This window comes from Xiphias gladius, chromosome 6 (assembly GCF_016859285.1).
Source record: "Xiphias gladius isolate SHS-SW01 ecotype Sanya breed wild chromosome 6, ASM1685928v1, whole genome shotgun sequence".
NCBI lineage: Eukaryota > Metazoa > Chordata > Actinopteri > Istiophoriformes > Xiphiidae > Xiphias > Xiphias gladius.
The window spans coordinates 18160277-18186978 of record NC_053405.1 but is presented as its reverse complement, the minus strand read 5'-3'; the positions used below and the strand labels follow the sequence as shown (position 1 = coordinate 18186978).

Below are 26702 nucleotides of genomic sequence, written 5' to 3'. Positions count from 1 at the left end.
GTCTCTATGTTGTCTACACCAACATATCTCCTTATGCTTTTTTGATGCATGGCTATCGTCAAACCTTTGAAACCTTAGATTATATATAAAGAGCTATTTTACATACATGCCCAGCCTTGTGTTTCTGCTTTTGGGTCCACACCCTATCTATCAAACCATGACGATGACAGCATTTGTAACAAACTGAGTTTTTAACCTTGGAGTTTTTCTTTCACATCCTTCTCTCTCTCTCTCTCTGTCCTTGGTTTGTTCCTCCTTGGTCACAGCATAATAAATGACTTATTATGACACAGAGGAACCACTTTCCTGTTTGTAAATCCAACAAAAGACAAACCTACCATTAGAGTGTATTTGTAACAGAGGATTTCCATATCAACAACCTAAAACCCCTCCGTGGAAAACTTAATTCAAATCCAATTAGTTTGAGATTAGCTGTTAACAAGACTCTTAATCAAAGCGTTATATATAACACTTCTCTCACCCATTCTTATATCTCAACGGAAAACAGCTGAGGAACTGCTTGTTTTGTGGAAATTGTACCATTGTCCACTTACATCTGAAACAACCCTCACATAAAAAAACAAATCTCCGCTGCTATTTGAGTTGTTAAAAGAAAGGGGAGTTAAATCAGTGGGCTATTATGATCTACTCCCTTTTTACAGAACCATGAGGCTAATGGGGGAAGTAGAGGAAGCTACATCATTTGTTGAAGTTTTCCTTTCTATGCACAGAAACAGACAAAACAAGAAGCTCTGCATCATATTTAGGAATCCCCTTCTTTTCCCCTTTTTTATTCTCCAAGAAGAGCATCCAGTTGCAATTCACTCGCAAATGCCATCTACAAATTATCTTATTGGTTTTGTTCTCTGGTGGATGGGGATATTCTGAAGCCACACAGCTTATACAGCCACGGGAAAGAATTTTATGGTCAGTTACAATTACATGACAGTACTTCTTTACAAGATAACATGGTCAAGCAGCTTTTGGTTTGTGTGCACCAAATAAAACTAACTTATAGAATATTAAATAATTATTTTATTTTTTATACTGTTTGCTTATCATCATTATCCTCAGCCCTTAATTGCTGCCCCACAACTTTGGAGAATATTAAAACCTACAGATGATCCTCAGCAGAGACCGGTGACTCTGCTGTGGAGGGTGAGCACAATGTAAAAGCCATCAGTATAGTACTCGTTTTCTCACTTGCCTACTTACTTGTCTACAATGGAGAGTTAATATATTTAATGTGCATATATGCATATTTTGTTTATCCGTACAGAATCTCAGACTTTTTTGATTCCGCTGATTCTGATACTTTTCTGTGTAAATCAGTACAAATTGGGGTCAGACTCTGGCATGTGGCAAGCAAGGCAACTGCCTGGGGCCTCTCTCTTCCCTGAGGGCACCTACGTGCAATATAGTTAAATCAGTCTTTTGAACACCAGTGCCGAGTTCTAAGCTGATGTTGACCACTTCACTCTTAATCTCCGTGTTAATCTCATCTCCCATCCAGTCTCCTTCAAAGAGTCAGACAGCCTGCAGCAGCCTATGGTTTAATGTAAAGTGTCAGTCAGAAGGATCCTGTAGCGCACGGCAAACGCAAAACTGCCTGAGCATGACAGGTACTTCCTGTCAGCTGACCCTGCCCATGGAGCGCTCCTCCTGCTTTTGGAAAGTGTGTAACTCTGCTGGAAGCTCCCCTGCAGCCCAGCTCACCCTCCCAGCACCCACAGACATGTGTATGCACTGATAATTCTCCATTCCCTATTTGATAAATTAAAAATACATTGTATTAAATCTTGTGTTTTAATACAATAATATTCTCTCTTAGCACTCAGGGCCATGAAAACAGTCAGTGTAAAAGCATTGAACGACTCTAGTCTGGAGGTTACATGGTAGCTACTCACACATCCCCCACTCACTGGCTTCCTTTTGGCGATGGGAATCTGTGACAAAAGGTGATGGTCAACATCTGAACAGGGAGAGACTGAGCTATAACAGCAGCAACATGATCATCACTGGTAAGCTTATCATCTAGCTGCTGCTAAAGAATTACTGGGGCTTTACCAAGATAGGGTGGCAACACTTAATTCCAGCTCTTTAAAGAGAATTATGTCTTATCCCATAGATAGTTCATATGAGAACCAATGGCTAGAAAAGAAATATCAATCAATAAATAATGTTACACAGTTGCACAAGTAATGGGAGACCACTATTTCTCTGTTTCGTAGCTTTAGTGACATGATGTTTATTGGGTCAGAGGCTAACTGTCAGGGAAGTAAGGCTCTGTCTCTTGCTCTATCAGCTGCTTTTACTAATCCTGTGATTGCCAGTATCACTATTGCTGCATTTATTGTAAAGATGTCTTGCTGAGAATTTCTAATAAATGTGATACCCACATTAATACAAAGGACTTGGTTTTTGGTCTGATTTCCATTGAAATCCATTTGTTATCCCATATTGTTTGAATTCACAGAGTTTGTGTCAGTCATTGTATATGCCATTAGGGAAGCATCTCAAATTAGTTTTCTAGTCTACAAAGCTGCCAGGGTTTGAAAATCCTTACTCCACAAGTAAGTAACAAACTTTTTTCTTTTTAAAGTCACGTTGTCACCAAAACACAACTCTAATCTTTTTTTTCCATGCAATCTATACCAGTAAGCTATTAAATGTCTTACTATGAAGGTTGCTGATTGATCTATGCTCCAGGAGAGTTTTGTATTCAAGCAGTTATTCTGATTCTAATTGCACATTTGTCGTCAGAAGTGTGATATATTGTGACTGTAAAGCCTGAGTTTAGCAGTGAGCACAGACTTACACCAGACGAGGAGGTAATGTACATGTAGATGTATGATGAGTACAATATCTTTGACTCCACCTCAGTGTGGTATATATAGTGTATGTACTTTTACATCTTATCAGACTTTTGTCTAGTTTGGTGTGTGTTTAAGTGTTATTTAAAGGTGCGATGTGTACGTTTTTGCTACGGCTACATAGCAACATTAGCCAAAGTCTGGAAGAAACATTGCGAGTTCAGCATCAAACTTCATTCCTTTACTCGCCAAGAGCTGTCTCCAGCAGCGGAAAGCAACGCCAGTGTTAACTCTTGTTTTGCTTCTATTTCTGTTACTTATTTTCTTCTACTGATGTTAGCATGCTAACCAGCTAGCCCCGGTCCGTCCCATCTTATAATACCACTTTGTGATAGTGAGTCACTGTAGCACCCAGTCTGCCCTCAGTCCAAAATGACAGGATGATGAAGTAGTGTGTAAAGAAATGAAGTTTGATGCTGAACTCACAACATTTTTTCTTGACTGGTAAATAAACAGCTGTTAATGCTAATGTTGGCTATGCAGCAATGGCAAAAGCATACCTATAGCACCTTTAAAGCAGGAGGCATGCATACCAAGTCAAGTGAGATGTATGTATTAAGCGCTTTTAACGTGACGATTTTCTCTGCCTTCAACAGAGAGCAAAGGACACAGAAAATACAGCAATTATCTATCAACAAATTAAATGCATTGCACATCTTTTCATTTTTTTAACTTAATTTTTAGGATGAAAACCAAGTTAAATTAAGGGTTTTTAAAAGCAAGAAAAGAATTAAACACAAAATTCATTGGTTGATTAATTTGTTTCTGCATAGTTATTGTTCTCCTCAGTCAGATCAACTCCACCTTATTCCAACCTCTCCTCTGCCTTGTCTCCTTCACTCCCCTCTGCCCAGCCCTCCAGTGGCCTCTACTGGTCCCATGCTGCAGGTGAAAGAGCAGAGCAACAGTGCAGTTCTCCTGGAGTGGGCAGCTTTGCCTGTGGAGGAGCAGCATGGCTTCATACTCCGATACAGCCTTGTCTGTCCGAAGGAGAACAACGCAACAACTAGGTAAACACACACAGACACACACCCACAAACACACTTAAATTACATGATGAATGTGGTCTTGTGGTCGTGATTGCTTGTTCATAAATGAAAGTGTGTTTGTCAAAGAACAAATATTCAGAGAGGACCATCCTGGTTAGTGTCCTTCCTTATGTGATCATTGTGGTTTTGCTCGTGACCATTACTGCATGTAAGCAAAGAAGAGATGATCTGCCAGTTTAAGACTATACCAGCAGTGAAGGAGTGCTAAATGAAAAGTTGTGTAACCTGTGACTATCAAAAAAAGTGTCAAGTGTCTCAAGAAAAGGCAGTATACAGCAGCTGACTCAACCTATGGCAAGAAATTCTGTTAATATTCTTAGGCAACAAGTGTCCTGGACAGTCTCATTCTACACTGCACCATGATGCTTATATTGTTACTATTGAATATAAGATTATTATGTCATCTCACTACATGCTATACCATTATTCACATTTATTTTTACTGTATTCACAGCATAGTATTGTATTATTATTATTGTATAGTGTGTGTATACTGTTACATATATTGTACATATTTATATACCACTATATACATTTACTGTTTTACGGTGTATATGGGGATTCTAAATGATGATAGTTACATATCATGGTTCCCGGAATTGCACTACTGGACTCTTTCGTGCAAATATTTGCACAAATAACTTATACAGTATAAAATAAATATTGTACATATTTTTTTTAAAGTCAACTATTTTATTAATATTATATTTTATTTTACTTTATATTATTAAAACAATCCTTTTTTTCTGTCCTCTTAAACTTTCTTTCTGCTGTTGTAACATGCACATTTCCCATCAGGGATCAATAAGGTCTTATCTTAAAAATCCCACCTTTCAAGTATTTTTTTGTCTTTAGAAAAAAAAAAATCTTATTGCAAGATAGACTAGAACTCCCAATCATTATACGGCATCACAACCATCAGTCACTTTTAACCACAAAATGGTTAAACTGGTTATACTATTAATTTACCTATTATATAAATAAATGAAGTCAATTAACAATAGAAGATAGACAGTACACATGTCTTACAAGACTTATAATACTTGCAGTATATGAGGCCAAATATGCAGAGTTGTGTTAGCGTGAGTCTGAAAATGTCATTGAAATCCTGTATATTCCTGTGAGTAAAAGTGTTCTTCATTTATATTTCAGTTGTCTATAAACTGAAATAAGCAGTGTAACTGGTAGCTATTACTGGCCCAGCAAGGAACATTAAGTGCTGCTCAGACAAATGTTGAAACGTGTATAGTAAAGGGGCTTGCATGAATATCTAATTGGCACCAGCAAAGGCTACCTCAGGTTAAAAATTGTCTTCTCTGGAAAGGGTGCACTCGGCTAGCAATGAACATTTGTTCCAAAGGTTAATGGAAAAATGTAAAAACCTTTTTTCGCAATGCAATTAATGGCCTGCTAAACAAAACTTAAAATGTCAACACCACCCTTTACAGTGGCTTTTACTTCTCCCCAGGATAAAACAGAATATTTGGCCTCTAGTTCCTGACCCTGCCCTCGGTAGCCTGACTGCCTGGATCTCCAACTCTGACCACACAACGAAAAACTTCTACTCTGATAAAGTGACACACATGCCAGCCTCTAAACTAACTAATGCACTGTATGATGAGGAAGGCTGTTACAGCACAGTATCTTTCTGACTAAAAAGTATTCAAATGAATAGAAAACATACTATATGTGGATGACAATTCTCCTGTCTGGACACGCATCTGCCCCCTACTGCCACCAGGAGGTGGCAGAAAAATCTCAGTTTTAAATGTATTCCTTGTGCTGTTACATTAAAGTGCCCATGCTGTTCCTTTTGTAACTAGATGTTCTCCTATATGTTACTTATGTTGTGGATGTGCAGAAATTTAGATAAAGCTGCGATACAGAGTGTGTGCATATAATATTATCTGCTTAGCTCAAGGATGTTGAACTAAATAACTTAGGGGTGAACATGGTGTTTATCAAGCAAACAGAGCTAAATGTTGAAATTAAGTGCTGGTGGATGCAGCCAGCAAGCGGTTGCCTGGTATTGACTGCCGATGGCCTGGAGCAAAATAACACTCTGACTGGGAGTCATGCTGGTTTGAAGTCATGCTGATTTTGCTAAAGTTGCAGCAGGGCTTATAAAAGTCTCTGCTTTTGATGGGGCTGGAAGTTTTGGCTTCTATATTTTCCTGAGCACCCACCACGTCTGCTCACTGTGGGTCTCCACTCCCAGTGACAGGAAGGTGTTGACTAATATGTTTGGACCTTCTTTAGAATCTGTTTGCTTTTAAGTCCGCCTCAATATACATCTCTCATGAGAGGGAGGAGAGTGGGAAAAGGTGAAGTGCTTGCCCTGTGTGGCTTTAACGAGAAGCGCATGATGGGGATAAGATCCTGTAGGGCTCTCATCTCTTTGAGGATTTCAGAAATGGGGGCAGAGCTAAAGTCACACCCATAACAGTGCTTTTAAAACCGCACGATTGATTCATTCCAGATTACTTCAGATAACGAGGTCAGGTGTAATGACAGTCGTTTTTTCGTGATATGACCCCCCGCGCACACACACACACAAACACACACAAACACACACACACACACACACACACCCTTTTTTTCCTCCTAGTTTTGACCTGACAGTGCAGTTTATGGTTTCTGGTTTACTGCTCTCAGGCACCACCTCTTGATATGATCTTTACAGAGTTTGAGTCCTTTCTACACAACAGACACAAAGTTGGTTTGCAAGGCAGGGAGAGTAAAATCAAGCAAACCGCGGAGAGGTTTTCTCTCTTGCTCTTGGCACGCCTGTGCGTAAAAACTCAGAGCCTGGCTATGATCAGGTAGCCAGAGAGGAGCCAGAGGAGGAAGTAGGGAGGAGGGACCAGTGCCGTGCCGCGGTGCGTGCGGGGAGAAGAGTTCATACTAGATTCTCCGGACGCTTCCAACACTGAAATCGGAGGATCTCTTCAGTCCTGGCTTTGTATGCAAAGCAGTAATGCGCGCAAAGGGACGCAAGACTCCAGTGGTGCTGCGAACCCGCTCAGACAGAGGTTTTTAACACGCTGTCGTTTTAAGAAAGTTGCTCACCTATGCTGTCAATGTCAGCACAGGTAGTGAAGAGGATCCCGGAAGAACTCGTAGTGCGGGTTACCAGGTTGTTGGCATAGCCTGTACTTTCATCCCAAAGCCAGCGAGCTCCCATGGACTTGGTCACCTTATTCAAAAAGTAGTTCATCTCTCTTATAGCTATTGATTTATTGCAAAATGACCGGAAAGAAGAACCGGGAGCCGAGGAAGAAGAAGCTGTACGTGGTGATGGACGTGCTGTGCGTTGCAGTTGGTAAGTTATGGTACAAAACTATACGTCAGCATGATCTGCCTTTTGTCTGGGTCTTGCACTTACACTTGACTGTTATCAGCAAGAGCCGGCGATCGTATCTTTCTTGCCAGCAGCTCGCGTGTTGGTGTGTGGGGACTTGGGGATTCGTTTAGTAACGGCACTTCTGCATTGTTTGTTTGCACGAAAGAAAATGACACGAAAGCATGTTTCTAATCAGACTAAAGATCCTCGGGAGAACACAGAGGCCGTTTAAAAACCCAGCCCGTCTTTAAAAAGGCAAATGAAGCCGCCGGATTTCCACGCACGGGTCCAGCACTGAGGGAGCAGCCCCTGTCACCCCGTTTGTTTATGCAGATCCCAACTGGAATATTGTCCAGGCCGAAACGTGACACGAACCAGCACCGTGGCGAGACACAAGAGGAAATATTCTCATTCTCCTCACGGGCTCACTGCATGCTCCAGCCCGCTCGCCAAAAAACTTCTGCTGGACTCTACAGAGCGCCAGGAAGCCGAATGTTTGTTTATGGAAATTTGATACGCATGCGTGAGCCCCGCTTATTTCTCATTTTCTTCAGGATTTTGTCTGCCAGGAATCCTCTCAAGAATGTACAGACTTCCCACAAACAGAGCATTTCTGAAGATATTACTTCAACTTTGTGTTCCACAGACCATTGTTTTGCATTTAACTTCAGTCGGGAATCATGTTTCAAACAACAATATGCCTTTTTTCTTCCCTTTACTTTAGTTTTTGTCTCCTTCCCCCCTCTGGGCAATGAACAAAAAATGAGATGTTAAAGAATGAATCATGTCAGTGACCCACATTGTGGTTATAGTTCTCAACAGCAGTCCTCCCTTGGTCTTTTGCCATTAATCTGCAATGAATTATATAAGGAGGACCACAGGCGTCATGAAAATGGTTATAAAGCACTCCATTAATTGATATCTAATTGGATAGTAAATTAATTATTAAAACAAATGTACATATGAATTAATTAATTCATGAATAATTGGTATTTAGTATGTCATTAATTTATATTTAAATGGGCAATAAAATAATACACATTAAAAGAATTTACAACTGAGTATATTAATACATCAATAAATTGGTCAAATTAAAAAGGAGTTTATTGATAAAACAGCATTAAACAATGATGAATACATCAATAAAAACAGATAAATAATACCTTAACAGATAGTCAGAATATCAGATTACTTTTCAGTCATGTACATGACAACTGGAGTCGTCCATAAAGATAATGATAAGCTTCTCATAATAACATTTATGTCACAAAAAACCTTCAAATGTGCGAACTCATCACCACTACCCACAGAAGAAGCTGTTTTCAGATGCTCCCCCAGTGTTGATGTTTGTGTGTGGAATGTACCACTGTGGCGGGACATTGGTTTACTGTGTTAACGCCACACGCCCGTGACAGACATGTGTTGCATAATGGTGTGGTGTTTGGCGGTGTGTTCGTCTCTTGTTGTGTCTGTGCTGGTGATAGTGGCGAAGTGGTGGAGGGAGGATGGAGACGGGGATGAGAGCTCATGCATGTGCAGATCTGTGAGCCCCCCCTTCACAGGGAGCTTAGGTGTATTTTTCCATCTGTTGGACGATCTAAAGACTGCTGAACTTAAATCTTGCGATTTTGCTGTCACAAGTCAGGGATTTACGTCTGGGTTGGATTTGGTCGGTCAGGTCTGGATGGTTGAATCCCACCCTTTTGCTTCTCTCTTCCTTTTTGCCACCCACGTCACCCACCCGAATAATCGTCAAGTCAACCCCAAGCTTATGCGAGGTTGCCCCAGCCACGTAATAACAGCATGGTAGAGCTTGTAATTATGTTGACCATTTGCCTATGTGGAAACAGAGTTTTAAGTAGGGTTTTGTCTGCATATTGGGACAATTTACATTTCCGATATTAAAACAAAAAAATTGCAGGTGAATATACTAACACTGAATGTTATCATCTCTGATTAACAACTGCTACCGTCATCTTTAGCTTTTCTCCTCACGGCTCTTCAACTGAAGCCATGTCTTGCCGTGCCACGTCTGACTCTAAGTATTCATCTCCTGTTCTCCACTTTTGCACCCCACATCTATGTCTCTTCAACCATCTTTTATTAAGAAACCGAAAAGGCCAATAAGAGCAGCACATATGATCATGCTTCTGTTGTCATGCTTTCTGTAACTCACACCCTGCCCTGCCCAGGTCAAACTAACAACTGTTGGCGTCATATGAATGGATGTGCCATCCTTTATTTATTTATTTATTTATTTATTTATTTATTTTACAGCTCTTGACACACACAATCACTGAATCCCCTAATGGAGAAATCTGATGTGAAATGGCTGCCTAGAGCTAAGGAGTGGTTTATTGATTCCGTAGACACAAGGTGTATTGTATTATCGGTCTTCTTTATTGCTAAAAAGCCTGTCTGATCTATCATGAGGGACATTTGAGCTGTTTGTGCCGTTCAAATACAGTATCTGCCTCTTGAATTTGTTGTTCATTGTAAGCTCTTGGCCTCCGTCTTTCTTCTCCATTCTTTCTTTGGTATATCCCTCCCTCCCTCTCCCTCCCCCTCTGTCTGTGTAAATCTACACTCAGTACAAATAGATGGTGGGTGTTGGCTCAGAGCGCAGAGAGGAAAGACCAGGGTTAACCTCTCCCTGCCCACAGTTCGTATTCGTAGGTGCAGCACTGCAGGTGTTTGTAGTCTGAGAGTCAGAGGAGCAGGAACAGCTCACATGGCTGCATGACTCAGGTGCTGCTGTAGGTGATATGAATGGCAGTGAGTGTGAGTTACGTTTAATGTACTAGATACTCTAAGTAGTGTGTGACTAATTGGCCTCGGGGCCAGGCACTGGTGCAACACATGTTCACCCACACACTTTTGTTTTTCTGTGGACATGCTCTTTGTTGCCCTGTTATGTACATTGTGACAAACCCGTTCTGTGGAAAGTCTATTGTATCTGCCATTACAGACACATACACACTCACACACAAATGTCTACTGCGTGCAGAGGGAGCAATTCACATCATGTAAGTTTTTTTTTTTTTAATTTTTATTTGCAGAGACACAGCTGTGCCAGAAAGATAACACTGGGTTAAAGTATTTATCAGTTTGCTTTATAACTCTTGTATTTCTAAACAGGAGTTTCCTGTGTGCCTTTTGTTATTAGTTCCTTGGATATAATATCAGCTACTTGCAGTTGCAGTCTGCAGACACAGCTTTGGGTTTGTCAGTTTCCTCGTCCAACTCACACCTCATTGGAGTTTCTGATTCTCCTCCAAATTCTGATTATAAAATTGTTCTCAGTATTTTATTTTTTTATTGACTGATTCATTACCTGATACAATAGAGCTTGCTCCCGAAGGCCCACAACAGTAACACTCTCAAAGAGTTGTTACATATTTCCTGGCATTATTTTCATCCTATTAGACTTTGATTACATTGTAAGTATGCCCATGTTCTGCTCTTCGACCTCGCTGGATGACAGTCAGAGTTTTTTTGCTGAGGCCGTGCTGCAGCGCCTCAAGGGAGCTGGGCCTCTCATGGGGTTTCATTGGGAAGACTGATTGTCCTGAGTTCTCAGAGAGAGGCGGTGAAGGCACTGGATGGGAATTGTTTTCTCAGGAGAGCTGTGTCATGGAAACTGAAGCCCTTTTAACAAACGGGCAAGTCCCTCTTAGAAATACTGTGTGAGCCTATTTTTTTGTTGTTGTACTTTTTCTGATTTATTTTAACTGCACAAGGATTTGTAGTTAACATATAAAGTCTTTTATTACTCGTACTTTTAAATCATTACCACATTAGTTTTTTCAGACATTGAAGCCGCATTCCACAAAAGTCATCCCAGTGCACAGTTGATTTCAAAAACTTCAGTGGTGAGCTGGGAGCAATTTTTTGGAATTTGGCAAAACTGTTTGGCGTGGTTGTGAAATCAGTAAATGTGTACCTCTGATACTGTGTAATTATATTAACTGATGTTGTTTTTAAGACATTATTGATGGAGAAAATTGACAAGCTCTAGCACCTTACATTTTCTGTGATTTTTATGACACAAAATGTGTCTTGATTGCTTTGCACCACAAAACAGGTAGCACCCGCCTTTCACACAGCACAAATGTGCTTTGTCTTGTAGTGTCTTGTAGTGGCAGATGATTGAAATGCTGGACAAGTACCTTCCAACATGTTTTATTCGTTCCAGTAATGTTAGAGAGAAAACACATGCATAGAGAGGGAAGTCCGAGTGAGTGAGGAGGAGCAAGAAGCACAGTTCACTTTTTGACAGGGACCAGGATTTTGGAAAAGGTGAACCTGATTTGGACAAACACTGTCACTAACAATATCACTGGTGTGAGGCAACAGCTAAACATAGTTCCGTTTGCATACAGAAATTATACCTCACCATATATTTGGCACTGATATGCAGATGTTTCGAAGTGCAAACACACAGCATCACATTTAGTGAATTTTCAGTGAAGCGCCGTACCATTCAGAATGGTTGTACACTTTAACTCCTCTGGCAGACCTTTTATGGTTTAGGTTTAAACCTGTGTGGCCTACTTCTTTGATCCCCTCCGAATCCAAACTCTTTGATTGCCAACCCAGATTTAGCTTCCCTCCCACCATTCGTCCAGCCTCGCCTGCCACTCTGTCTCCTTCTGCACTACTTGGAGCTAAGCATGCGGAAATGATGGACGGAGTGAAACAGTGGGATTAAAAGTAAAGAATGGGCCACAGCGGTGGCAGCAGCAACACCAGCAGCAGCAGCAGTAGGAGGATTTGGTCTGACTGGTGAAGTTGGGCGTTCCTCATGTGAATTAGAATTCCAGAGGCCAGCGCCAGCGGAGGTTGTAGGCTCAGCAAATACCTTCCACATTAGTCAATCCAGCTTGGGGTGACAGTTAGAAAGAGGGAGTGTTTAGTTGTTTTGTTACTACAAGCCATCTTTTAAAGGTCTGTAACATCACCTCTGCTGGTACATTATAGAGTTTCGGTTCCATAGCTTTCTTGCTCATTTCAACAAATCATGTTCTGAAGTAGAGGGGAGGAAATGAGAGAGAGAGAGAGGGAAAGAAAAAAAGTGGAAACACTGGCTGCAGCCAAAAGAAAAAATGCCTGCCTCTGTGCTCGTCTGCAGTCAGAGTCAGAGATGGAGACTTAAGAGTGACACAGGGATGGAACATAAAGAGGCAAGGAATGGTGTTAATGCGAGAGGATACAAGAGCTATCACCAGAAGAAAAGATGGATCGGAGGGGAGGAAAAAAATAGAAAAGAAACCTGCTTAGTGACCTTCATGCTGGAAAGACGAGAAATGAGAGAGGAAGAAATTAGAAGGAGGTGCGGTCTGGCAAATGTTCTAGCTGTGACCCTGAAGGAAAGTTTTATACCAAACAGGGCAGCCCAGGGGCATGAGAACACCCCTCTCACACCGCACACACAGGCTTTACATGCCTTGAAAATATGCATAATGAAAACCCAGACTGTATGTTTTTCAAATTGGGGAGAATAATTGTCCATCCATGTGGTTCTGCAGGTGCAGCAGGTTATGTCAGAGAAAACCAGGGCAAGTAGGTGTGAGGTACTCTCAAACTATTGGAGCAACTTCCAGAGGATCGTGGCAGTTTAAGTCAAGGTGTCAATCTTTCTGTAGTGGAAAAATGGACTGGGACAGGCAAATGTAGATGTGAGAGAGGGAAAGAAACTGGAGAAAAGGACACAAAAACTGAGATACAAAAACAACTAGACAGAGAGAGGCAGAGAGAGGATGTGACAAGCCTCAAATCTCAGCCCCATAGTGCGATTGTGGTCCAAATGGTCCTGCGTAATTGCACATCTGCCAGCTAAATAAAGCACCATCCCATTGAGGGCTCTGTATTTACAAGAGAAGGAGAAGTGTGTGGGAGGACGTTGCAATCAAGAGAATGACAGGCAGGAAAGTGGAGCTGCTGAGAGAAGAATGAATGACTTTGAATAAGAGAGGAAAAACGGAACGGAGGATGTGAATCATCAGTGGTGGAAGAAATGAAGGAAAGGGTGCAAATGTCCTCTTACACTCGCATCTTTGTTTGTAAGTGGGGTTTCTGTTAATGCTAAAATCTTCCATGATGATCTACTGACTGTTTTATTCTTCAGACCCTCTTTTACACAACCAGTCATTGTCAATCGCTCAGCCCTCTGTTGCACTAATACACATTTTATCAAGATAGACACTGAGGTGCCACTGCAGGTGGATGCTAAATCGCAGCCAGGTAAATGAGAAGCCTTAAACTTCACCAAATTGAACCAAAGCCTCTAAAATTCTTAATCTGAGTCAGGAGAGCTACAGTTCTCCATCCTGCTACTTCAAACAGGCTCCCACTAGGGGCTCAGGCAAGAGATTTCTGACTGGCCGTTGGAGATTAGCTTCCTGGCTACATTCCAAACTAACTCCATTTGCCGTCCCTCCATCCATAGCAGCAGGTGTCTAGAAAGAAGGTTCTCCTGTTTCCTAAACAAGTACCTTAACCTTTCCTCCATGTTTACGTTGTTTTCGATTTTCTCGACAGAGAAATCTGCCATAGATGTCTGAGTTTAGCTCAAGCCAGAGACACTACTCTGTCTTTAAGTGGAGGCAGCTCTGAAGCAGTGTCAGTTTGGGTTGTGGGGTTGTCTTGTGGTGTCCTAGAGACCTATTTTGTCTGCAGTTGGATTTATTTTGGCCTGTAAGCAGTGTCTGTGTGTGTGTCTGTGTGTGTGTGTCTGTGTGTGTCTGTGTGTCTGTGTGTGTGTATGTGTGTCTGCTTTCCAAGAGAGTGGCTAGTTTGTTTCTTGCAGATATAATCCACAGGGACACTGATCATAAGACACACACGCACACAGCGCACGCAGACACACTCGCGCGCGCACACACACACACACACACACACACACCTCAGGACATACTATTCGTTCTGCCCATGACGACAGTCCAGACTCTTAACATCATTTTATTTGAGTGCTTTTATTTTCATCCAAACTTTTCATTTATGACCAACAAATAAAGTCAGATGTCAGCTAAGTTAGTGCTTCATTTATGAATACAGAAATGAATAAATTCATACCTTTTTTACAAGCCAGAGGAGGGTTATTTAAGGCCAGGTGCCAGGTCCATGAACTGTGAGGCAGACTGGCAAAATCCAAGTGTTTTTTTTAAGAGGCTTTAGCAAGCTCTAAAAAACCCATAAAAGCCTTTAGCATATGGCTAAACAGATAAATACATATGATACATATGATAGAATTTAATGTTGATGATGGACAGGCAAAAAGCGTTTTAGCCATTCGTGAGCATGTTAAGTGGAAGACGGTATATTTCATTAACTCCTGGCACTTCTCTTTGAAGCTTTTCACTTAATTTTTCTGCCACTTCGCTGTGATTAATGGCCCCGCTCTGGCAAGTATTTAAAGCTGCAGAAAAGAGTTTGAAGTTCCAATACCTTGTGACTCCAATAAAGAAATAATTATGTCTTTCTGCTGGTTTAAAGTGACATTTACCATGCTGTATTTGATAAACAAACATCCCCTAGACTTTGTCCGGGCAAATCTTACACAAACCTTTAAAACCTGCTGTTATATATTTATAATATGTGTTAGTATTTGCTCAAACAAGTATTTCCTTGAGTTATGTTTGCAGTTCCAATGTGTTTTTAATGTTGTGCTAAATGCAAACATGCCATTTTGCATAAAATGGTGATATTGGCTTATATAATGTGTCAAGAGGAAATAGATTTCATGCCACCATGTCTCCCCATGTCTCATTCAACTGTCATCAAAGCATGCATTGAATTCAACCCCCAAACCCCAAAGGACAAAGTTTGTTTTCATTTCTGACAATGCAAACACCCTAATAATATTATGTTTTCAAATAATGTTTTGATGTATTTTACATGCTGTGTAATTTTCACATTTCAAAATGTTCAAAATAATATTTTGAGGATTGTTAGCATCAGGGCGGCCGTTCAAAGACACTGTGCCAAGAATTCAGAATTATATGGCTTTCTCTTTGTTCTATATTTAAAACCAAGCAATTGCAGAGAGATATTCAGTCCTTTAGAGAATATATCAGAACCTTGAAGAATTTGTCACAATAATAACTGTAATGAAACTCTATCCAGTATCACTGCGTGAGATCTGAGTCCAACCATTTTTCAGCAACCAGGAGGAGAAGGGAAGGCAAACCAGCAGCCGTAGTTTCTTGAAATTCTGCTCCGTTCTTGACAGCTGAAAGCAGGATGCAGGACATAGATGGAGAAGCTGCCGCCCAAAAGCCACATCAGTAAATCCATATCAGGATGCTCCCTTGAGGGGCCTGAGACAGGATGTCAGTTAAATACAAGAGTCCCTATATTGTGCTGTGGTTTCTACAAACAGGATTTTGGTGGTGCTAAGAGGAAAATATGTGGGATAAGACCTTGTACCCCTGGTTCACCATGTCCTGGCTAGGCTGGTAGATGTGTAAACAGGGATCCGATGGGCATGTGGTGGCTAGTGAGAAGTTATCATGAAGGGCGCTTGTCATGCAGCTGCTGTTGCTAAGCAGACAGGGGTGTACAGAAGTGGGGGAGGTGGCATAGCTGAAATTGCCAAAAGATTGATACCACTCTCGTGTCTGTATGCTAAATATGGAGCTACAGTCAGCAGACATCTTAACATAAAGACTGGAAATGGGAAAATATCTAGCCTGGTTTTGTCTGAAGGCCTTTTCTTCTTTTTTTTTTTTTTGTACAGATTAAACAAGATATAAAGAGTTAATTAGTGAGCTGAAGAGGTGCCGGTCAGTGGCTGTAGCTTCATATTAAATGGACACATACGAGAGAGGTATCAATCTACTCATCTAAAACTCCTATGTTTTCCTAACTACTCATTTAAAGCTATAAAAGGGATTTTTGTATGTCGACAGTTCCAAAAAGAAGCAACGGGGTAACAATTAAAATCTACATTTAAGGTATCACACATCCCAAGAACTCTCCTTCGGCCATTGTATAATTGCTTTGCAAAAGGCCTAATGCTGGTGAGTAAGATTTCTCTGAGTATGAACAGTTTTTTTTGTTTTGTGCATAGTGGAGATGTGTTGAAACCTGCCAGAAGCCCACATTTTTCCGGATAAGAGACGTGGAGTTTTACTGAAACATCTAGTGTTGAAATATTGTAGATTGGTAATGGTTCCTCCCTTTTTAAATGTTGTAAGAAGATTAAAGCTTTTCGCGAATGAATACCATGCTGAAATCAGTTGGTATGCTTATTCGTCTTTTCTTCTTCCTTGTGTGTCTAGTCTAAACCCAGCTCCTCCAGGGTCGGGTTACCAGGAGTCCGTGTGCGATGATGTGTTTATCCCAAAGACGCTATTGTTTATTCTCCTCTCAATACAAAGCTTCTATTTTGCAGATGCCCTTCCTCACCAAGCCAGTAAGACTCTTTATCTTTATAGCGTGTGCGAGGAACATGTCTGCAGTTGGCATGTCACTAAACAATGTCCGCACTCATCTCATGTAAACTTGGATATATTGCATTTTCAAACAAGTGCAAGACTCAGAAGGAAGGGACTCTCTGATTTAGTGTCAAATATCAAAGCACAGTCAAAATTTAAAGCATTAACATGTCATACAACTCCCACCAAAACTTTTAGTATTCTGTAAAAAAAATGCTGTAAGTTATTGTATCTGTTCATACATTTACAGTAGGCTGTTGTACCATATCCATCATGAGAGGATTCTGGGTGGAGTTAAACTCAGTGTTACAGAGTGTTCACCTCAGCTGAATCTCGATCCACCATCTAGTTGTATATTTTCTTTTAGTCTCAGTCTTCAGTATGTGGACTCTTGGAAGTCCTCCTGGAATTATGTCAGCTGCAGACATTTTTTTTGTAAAAATGGGAGGGGTGCACTGCTCATTTACAAAGAAATGTAATACTATTGGTGAGTGTGGTGCTTTTCCACTACTGTTTTTCTTGCATTTAGTATGTGGCTGTATGGCATTTCCACAGTGGCCCCAAGACTGTCTGTCTGCCTGTTGTGCACGGTGATGGGGGATGTCAGGGTGGAGAATTCATTCCTCATAATTTTCATCAGTTCATCAATTCAACTGTTAATTATTTTCTCTCTATTAAATATCTAATAAAGATAAATATCTATTATGTCCTCTGAATTATTGGATTAGAGCTGAAATGATTAGACAACTGATAGACCAGTCGAATAACAGAAAATTAAGCTGAAACTACTTTTTTGATCAGTTAATCCTTTGGGTAATTTTTAAGCAAAAAAGCCAAAATTCACTTGTTTTGACTTGCTTACATGTAAGCGTTTGCTATTTGTTATTCTTCTATGATAGAAAAGTTAATATCTCTGAGTTTTGAACTAATTATTTTTGCTCCACTTTTACCACCAACGAGTCTAAGGTTGGCCTTTCCTCCACATACTGTATCTGCCCAGAGTCATACTCCACCCCAAATCTCTTTATTATGATACACTCCCCATTATAGCCTTGAACAGGGGCAGTAAAAACTTAGAGGCTAAATCAGTTTGGATTACAGCAGTTACAATAGAGTCCAGTGGAAAAGAAGTATCAAAGTGCCTGGAGTAACTTCTCAAGCCTCTCCTGCAGTATAGTCCACTTCTCTGCCGTCTGTTAATAGCCAATAGGTGTTATATGAGCAAGAGAGCACCTGCAAAATGCATTCATTAGCCTGTGTTTATAACCTATACCGAACATTTGTCTTAAAATTCGGCTTTACTCCATATACACACACTAGTGAAGGGAATTTATATGTGCGAGAGAGAGAGAGAGAAAAAGAGAGGGGTTGAGAATTTATGGGATGGATGTTTCAGAACATATCAAGGACATCATTCATGCTCTCAGGAACCTTAAGCAGCTATATTTGGTCTTATTTTTGCACAAAGCCACATAATTCAAAAGAGTTACAGTTGTGTGTTGTGTCTGCAGTAATTTATGTACAGTCTTGTAAGTGTTTGTACACTCTTGTGTCTACTGGGTATATGTGTGATGTGTGATTTTACATATGCCCGCATATGTCTGTGTATATAAATACTATTTTCCACTGTTTATTTTTGTAATTCCTTGCCGGGCATTTTTACCCTGCCATTTAACTACCAAATGTTTTTTTGTTTTTTTTTCTCCTTGTGGGTTGTTTCATCATTTTGATTTTAGACCTTGAGGTCCAGAGGGAGAGTGAAAACAATTTAGCTATCATTAGAGAAACATTTTTACTTCCCAACTTAGGAAGTGATGTCATGTCTGAAAAACCTGAAGAAAAAGAGACACAATATGTTATTCAAAACATTTTTTTTCAAATATTAAAGTTCATTCATTTGGATCAGCCTAGTTTCTGGTTTTGGCAATGACCAAGCTTCATATATAACACCAAAAGCACTGTTTCTCCAAATATATAGAACATTCACTTAGTTTCATTTATGATCCAACCCATTCTTATAAGACTGTTATCCTTCTGTTTTGTTTTCATTACAGCTGCACTGCCCTTCATCATTATGACCATCGTGTTCAAACCATATCAAAGGGGCGTTTACTGTGACGATGAGAGCATCATGTACCCCCTAAAACCGGACACCATCACCCATGGCATGCTGGCGGCCGTCACCATCTCGTGCACCGTCATCATTGTAAGTTTCCCTTCTCATGGGGAGTTTTATTCCTTCTCACCTCAGTAAAGCCAAAATCATGGAAGGTTTACAGGATTTAACTCATTTAACAACACCCTGTGCTGTTTGCTCCTTTGCTAAGTGGCCTTTAGGAACTGGGTAAAGAGTTCATGTTGAAGGAGGAAACGTAATTTCTTTTCTAATGATGCAAAAAAGTGAAACAGACCCTCTTTTCACTGTTCTCCTTCTTCCCTCAGATCTCCTCCGGAGAGGCTTATCTGGTTTACAGCAAGAGGATTTACTCTAATTCAGACTTCAACCAGTATGTAGCTGCACTCTACAAGGTAGTGGGCACCTTCTTGTTTGGAGCATCTGTCAGCCAGTCGCTGACCGACCTTGCCAAGTTCACTATTGGCCGCCCCAGGCCTAACTTCATGGCTGTATGTGCCCCCAAGATCTGCACGGGATACATGCAAGTGATCAACTGCACCGGCAAGTCACAGGACGTCACGGAGTCCAGGTAGGAGGAGAAGAATGGGGTATTATTAACTGGAACATTATGCTTAGAGAGGAAAATATGTTTAAATTAAAAAACATGAAAATGATATTAATTAGGACAGTAATTATCACACACCAGACATTATTAGAAAGTGAGACATATTGTTTGATATTGTTTGGGCAATTAAATTCACATAACACATTCTACATGACAATGATGCAAATGAGATGCCACAGTATAAGATGTAATACAGTTACATTTGATTCTTTGTCTTTTCCAGATTGTCCTTCTACTCTGGTCACTCCTCTTTTGGAATGTACTGCATGCTCTTCCTTGCAGTAAGTACAGCACATGAGCCTCAACCCATCACTAAAAGTCCTAAAGCACAATGTAAAAATGCCTCTTCGTGTAAAGTAAATATGGAAATATCTCCATGCAAATCTCTCAGTGTGAATTAGGCCTAGCAGTCCCCAGATGGGCTCATCTGAATGCAGGCTTATGCGTTTGCATCAATACTCAAGGGCTAGTTTTTGAGAAGATGAAAAGGCTCATAGAGCCAGGTTGTGCCTGTGGACCCAAAAAGGACAAGGCAAGAGTTAAGAGAAAGAGAATGTAGATAGTTAGAGAAATGATCTGGAGGCATCTGCTGCCTTTTTACCGGCAATGATGAAGGCAAAGCATGTGCTGTGTTCTGTCTTCCAGGTCTATCCAGTTCATTACCCTTGGCCTCATCTCTTTCTGTTAAAAGCCAGGCACCACTGCTAGACGGCAACTTTCATGAGGCCAAGCAAAGCAACGTTGTTCAGTTCAAAGAAAATTAAATTCCGAAGAGAAAGCAGAATGTCTCCAGCCTGTGTCCTTTCCTGTCAGTGGCTCGGTCTGCACTCTCTGCTTTGCCAGGCAAATACTGCAAACAAATAGAGCGAAGCTGTGACATCCAGCCTGAGTCCTGTCTTGCTGACAAAGTGTCCTGCAGTGCAGAGTGTGGCTGTGCGGCGGGGAGACCTTAGTGTGATGCCAAGTTTTGCACCTTCAACATTAACCTAGCAGAAGCCCAGAGAAGTCTGCACTGTTGCCAGTTATTTGGCATCTGCTGCCTTCCAGTAAAATAGGGGTTTCAGTCCATAATGGACATAAACTAGACTCATACTCGGCACCTTTTTACAGTTAAATCCAATTTGATGCATACCAGCCACTGTTTCTGACATGCTCTAAATAAATAGACTATTTTATTATTGGTGTTTGGAGTGAGATACCATCTACCTCTATCTCTTTAAGCAAGTATAGGGATTACCCAACAGAAATTTGACTGCTGCATTACTTCACTGCTTTGTCAGCATATTACATTAGAGATATATAACATTATGTCAGTGCAATAGATACTGATCTCTGTCTTTTTGTCCTTCCTTGCCCCTCATCCCCAAACAATCTACCACCCACTGCTCTTCCCCCGCTCTATTTCCCACTCTAGCTTTACGTCCAGGCGAGACTGGTGGCTAAGTGGGCCAGACTTCTCCGGCCAACCATCCAGTTCTTCCTGGTGGCCTTCGCGGTGTATGTGGGTTACACCCGAGTCTCTGATTACAAGCACCACTGGAGCGACGTGCTGGTGGGGCTGCTGCAAGGAGCACTTGTTGCTGTACTCAATGTGAGTCTCCAAGAGATTCAAGGAAAACACTGCGGAATTTAAGAATTTGTACATGATACTTCCATGATATAAAACAGTCAGTACTTCTCCCAAATGATGCTCAGAAAATTCTGTGATCTGGTTCCAAGTCTTTAGCTGCTCTACACACTGAATAGTCCATTTGTGGCATTTTACACAAGCTTTAAAATAAAATTGGCATCATCAGCTTTTATCTAAAACCTTTAACTCTTATTTTTAGAAATAATGCTCAAATAGAGAGCTGTTCAGATTTGTTTTGAAATTTCTTTTTCTGTGAAGCATTTCCAGCCTTATACCTGCTGACATCTTAACTTTGAGTCTTATTCCTGTGGTTTCAGGCTTTAAGAAAAGCAAACATGGGTGGGACTGTCCAGATCATAAGAATGACATTTAATGGAAATCTTAATGTTAACGATGCTCCCTTCAAAGCAGATGAAGCCGCTGATGAATCCATTTTTCAGTTTTATTTCATTCTTGCCGTAAAAAATTATATAGACAGGAAATATGAGGGGAGTGAAGTGTGACTGCAGCAGAGTGTGACTTGATACAAACCCACACACTTACACAGGCAGGTTCTCAGGCAATAAGCCCATTCTCCTCACTTCATCCAGCTGGGCTTTTTTATTGTTTGGCCACTTCCCTGTTTTGATTGAACCTCTGTCAGCCCTGCCTTGTGGAAATTCTGGAAGGGTAGAGTGTGTGTTTGTGCATGTATGTTTGCCCATGTATGATTAATTGGGAAGTGAGCCCGTGCCTTTGGCCTTCACAGTGCTGTGCGCAATTAGCGACCCTCCTGGGCATAGTGTTTTATGGCCTACAGGGGTTGTGCCTGCTCTCTGTGTGTGTTCCTCTCAGATCTGCATCACAGTGTAAGTGTTAGTGTGTCACTGAACAGCTGCACACAGACCTGTCCAGACATATGCAATCACAGTTTCCAGCCCTGCACTTACCTCCTCCGTATCCCTCAAATGCTGACACTCTAATCTCTGTGGGAAAAATATCCCCTAAGTGACCGAAACTAACCTCTCCTCTCCTCTCCTCTCCTCTGCAGGTGCTCTTTGTGTCAGACTTCTTTAAGAAGCGTCCTCCACGTTGCACTAGGCAAGACACAGCTGATAGTGAAGAGCCAGAGAGGAAACCGAGCCTGCAGATCGCAGACTCTGAGCACACCAACCATTACAACTATCACCACAATCCTGGCCCTGTGTGATAGGGAGCTGATGCTGGGGAATAAAGGCTGCGGCTTGCAGACCTCATAGCTGTGTGATAGGGTCCAACCCAAGGGCTTCATCCTTGATTGTGCAGTCGACAGTGTTTAGTTTAGGGAATAATCTGAGTCACCTGCAGTCCTGACTCTGTAGGCTGCTCACTGCAGACTCCTGATGCAATGTGAGAAGTACTATGAGTATGAAATGTTAAATTTTACTGTTTCTATATGAGTTCCAGCCTGCAACCAGCCCTTTGTATTTCTGTTTGAAAGGAGTAAAGTTAGGGATCTGGTCTGTAGCTTGCAGCCTCCAAGCCCCATGCTCCCTCCCTATGTGTCAACCACTCACACCCCACCTGCTCCCCAACCACTGGACTGACTGAGGGGGCTGCATCCCATTGCCAGGTCTTTGAGCCCCCTCTCAAAGACACCATGATGACCTCCTTTTCTCCTGTAAGAGAGAGAGGAGCATATTGTTTTTAAGACATCGTTGTTGATGTTAAAGTGTATTTGTTTAAAGCTGCATTAAGCGAAAAAAATCCAATACTACAGACAAAGCTATGATATACTGTTGCCTTTTATTAAGTGCCTGAGGCTAATGTGGTAGCAAACGTAACACAGCAGAAGCAGAGAAACATGGGCGTGCCATTCACACTCCTTTTCTGGCCATTCGATGAATGTAAGTCTGATATTCACTTTGTGTTTATGCCTGTATGGGCCCACCAGCTGGCTCTCTTTGGCTTGGTATTAGTTTCACTTACTTTACCAACCACGTTTTTAATTAAGCTCACTGTATTGCAGGACGTACCTAGCATTTGGTCTGTTTTCTAAGGGTGTGTTTACAGGGCACAGCTGCCCACAGTTTAATATAACGTTTCAGTAAGAGCGGTTGGATTTCAGTTAACCAAAACAACAATCTTGAAGTGCGTGAAAAATGCAGTGATCTGGAATAGGAAGATCTGGGTGTTGATTCACAGTAGGATTGGCAGCACTAGCAACTCTTTTTACATTAATATCAAATATATCGCTTAATGGAGTTTTAATGTGTTTTGTGTGTTTTTAATTTCTGTTTGTAGAGAAGTTTATTTAGTTCACTTTTAGTGCACCTTAAGCTGGTTACACACCAGAAAACTGTTGCAAATAATATCACATTGTTGAAATGGAAACCAGTTCACAGTAGATGAGCAAATATTCTCCACATATCAAGGCTCACAGACTAAACATGTCAGCTGTCAGCACGGCATCCCAAAGCTGCTGTGAAAGGACGTGTATATCAACTTAACCAACATGCCAAACTATAATCAACATTCAGAGATAATCCTTTGATCTGAGATTAGCTGACAATACGTCTCTACCAGCTCTATTAACTGCCACACAAACAGGTCTTGTATCTACTATGACAAACAATGAGATGTTTTTAAAGTGAATATACCGGTATGTCGTTCCTGGTGTCTCACTACTTAGATCAAGTCTGATTCTCTAGCACCAGAGATTCCAACTCCCAGCAGTTTTTCTATCTTTTATTGACTGCCATGTTGTATCACTGCCCAAGTGTGTCCAGATAAGTGTCTGGTTTATCTTAGCCTTTTAGGACATAAGAACCGGGTAAGATTCAGCCTTAATAGTAGTGATGCTTTTCTAAAATGTATAAATTTGATTGTGGAGTTTGTGATTGATTCATGTTTCCCCTGTGTGTAATGGACTGCAGAGGTAGAAACCATTGATGCAAATAACTTTAAGTTCTGTTGGACTTTATGCGTCATACCACTACTATATAGCCAATCAAATATTAAGAAATTTGGTCTCTTTTTTTTTGTTTGTTTGTTTGTTTTCTTTTTTCTGTTTTATTGAGTTTTTTTTTTTATTTCTCAAATAATAGTAATCAAAGAAGGATGAGACAACCATTTTGAAAATGGCGTTTAATTTATTTTAAGAAGTTCTTTATTAACTCTTAATAAGGTTGGAATCGCCAGTGCTGTTAAGGTTTTTGTGCAATCACCCCTGCTTGCCACTATGAGCCACAAATACTGTACTATGTACTATCTACTAATGCTATGAGATATGTTTCATGTTCCGTGAAGGATGTGTATATATATATATGCTTGTATGTTTTTCTTTCAAATGTATGTAAGTTTTAATTTCACCTGTACAGTGTGCTTTGGCCTGTGCCTTCACAGACTGGTGCTTATTGAAGTTGCCACACAAACTGATCCAAGTCCAGGTCCAAACATAAGCCAGATGCCTTGGCAGGGCTTTTAAAGGGCTGTTGTAATGATAAAGGGTTACATACCCGACTGTGTTTTTGAAGCTAGTAGCACAGCTCCGTTCCCACTTCAAAGAGTTGTCTGTGTTCCTTTTCCCCTTCCTGTGTTGATAGATGAGGTTAATTTGTGATTAAGGTCTCCTGTGCAGTTCTTGTACAGCATTCAGACCCCTGGAGTACTGACAACAGATCAGACAGACCTCAAACTTGATAAGGGGGGAGACAAGAAGACAAAGAGAGAATCTCACCTGGTAGTGATTGTGAGGCCCTGAAGCTGAGATGGGTCTAGTGAGAGGCGGGGTGCTTTAGGAGTAGTGGTGTGGGGTATCCCATGGTGAAACTGGGTCCCTGGGGACCTCTACACATTTAAAACACAGATTTACAACAAGACACAGCTGGAACTGGTTGCGGTGAAGTGCCGTGCAAGTCCCCTCCCCTGCTCCTTACATCTAAATCATCTGTGCATTACTGCAGCCAGACTAATAGCCCAAATGAGGATGAGGATGTAGGAACGTCATGGCTTTTGATTCCCCTCCAGTTTTGTTGAAACCAAGGTTCTCAGCTGGTAATGTAGCTCCATGTGTTTTTATCCTTTACTGGATTAGTGCTTGAATGAATGGGCACTGGTTGGTCAATCTTGTGTTTATGTCAACTTCTAGCTATGGTTCATGTTGTGTTTGCTTTTGTATATAGATTATATCTATAGTCTCTAAATCAGAGAATTTAAATAAAGATATAATCTGCATTTACTTATATTGTTTTCTTATAATTTATACATTTAACGTTACTGATTTTTTGATGCAATTAGACTAAGCTTTCTAAACTCTGGATACATAGATTTGAAGTATATTATATTTCATGTCTACAGTACTTTATGGGTGGTGATGGTAAACACGTGTCCTGCAGAAAGGAACGTTTCCCCTTTTGGGTCACAGACAATGAAATCATTGAAATGAAATAAGATAAACTACATTATTTCAGCATCAAGATTTCAAGATATTCTTGGCAAGCTCACTAATCTTGACTGCCTGCAGGTTTTCATTGGAAAGTCTTCAGCTCAGGTCAAAAGGTCAACACACTTCAACTGAGTTCTGTAACAAGATGAGGAAGGTACCATACCTGTACTCTTTACAAGGAAATGGTTTAATTCATAGTGATTTTGAGATATCCATCTTTAAGATTACTGCATTCAGCTCAGTACAGTGGAAGTGAGTGGAATTTAGTTTGTGGTGCTCAAAACAAACTAAAATTCCACAGTTAAATGCTGTTCCAGGAAAATGTGTCTGTTACCCTGGGTGATCCACTGAGCGCAAGTTTTTTTCTGTAATTTGGGTGAATTGCCCCTTTATTTTCTCCAATGAATGTATCATTTCTGCAGGCAGTATTTTACAGTACAGGGGAAAAAATAGTTTATCAACATTTTCAATGTTTATTTGAAAATGGCCTATTCTGTTTATGCTCTGTTAGAAAGCAACTTGATGATGCTCAGGTAAACCATGATGTGCCATTTAAAAAGGAAATCCTTTACTTAATAAGTTTATCTCATTTGAATTAGAGGAGGTGGTATTGTATGGCAATGGATTCAAGAGGGGTTAATCAAGGCTCCAATGCTGCCTCAGTGCATCAAGGCTGGAGAATGGAATGCTCCACAAAAGTAACACATATATTATAACAAAATAAACACTGGACCCATGGGGACATTTGTGGGCATTTCATTGGCAGCGGTATTGAAAACCACTGTCATTCCTCATTTAAAACAATATTACTCACTCGCATGTTGTGAAAGATGTGCGCACGTGGGGCTATTTTTTTTACTGTGGTGTCAAAACAAATGGGAATGGAAAACATTAAGGTATTTTATTTAGATGACTATTTAGCCATTTAGCTTCTTTTTCTGGGAGACTTACAATATGTGAGTTCACAGCTATGTCATTAATTTCTCCAGAGAAGCATTATATACCCTAAGTGAATATCTTATGACTTATATTGTATTTACTTATGGTAAATGTAACCTTGTTATATTTTGAGATGTGGTCTCTACCGTAACCAGGGCATTTCTGAGCTTGCAGACACTATCTATCTGTAAAGCATTACCTAACACGTACATCGGGTCTACTATCTGCCTGAGTATATAATGAGGCAGATGAAAAAGATACTCAACCTGCAGCAGATAGCTTGAT

General features: G+C 40.7%; 1 protein-coding gene across 4 annotated transcripts; it reads left to right on the top strand.

Annotated features, from left to right (window-relative positions):
• The first annotated feature begins 3833 nt into the window (after positions 1-3833).
• plpp2b (phospholipid phosphatase 2b) lies at positions 3834-25222 on the top strand. Of its 4 annotated transcripts, none has more exons than XM_040128862.1 (6): positions 3834-3883; positions 18757-18908; positions 19145-19407; positions 19667-19724; positions 20858-21034; positions 22104-25222. In XM_040128862.1, exons 2-6 carry the CDS (start codon positions 18777-18779, stop codon positions 22260-22262), a joined length of 789 nt encoding a protein of 262 aa, XP_039984796.1. In that variant the 5' UTR covers positions 3834-3883; positions 18757-18776; the 3' UTR covers positions 22263-25222. The 4 variants fall into 4 exon arrangements, with proteins under 4 accessions (XP_039984796.1, XP_039984793.1, XP_039984794.1 ...); XM_040128859.1 differs by lacking the exon at positions 3834-3883 and adding an exon at positions 6650-7244; XM_040128860.1 differs by lacking the exon at positions 3834-3883 and adding an exon at positions 13054-13327.
• Positions 25223-26702: the final 1480 nt, after the last annotated feature.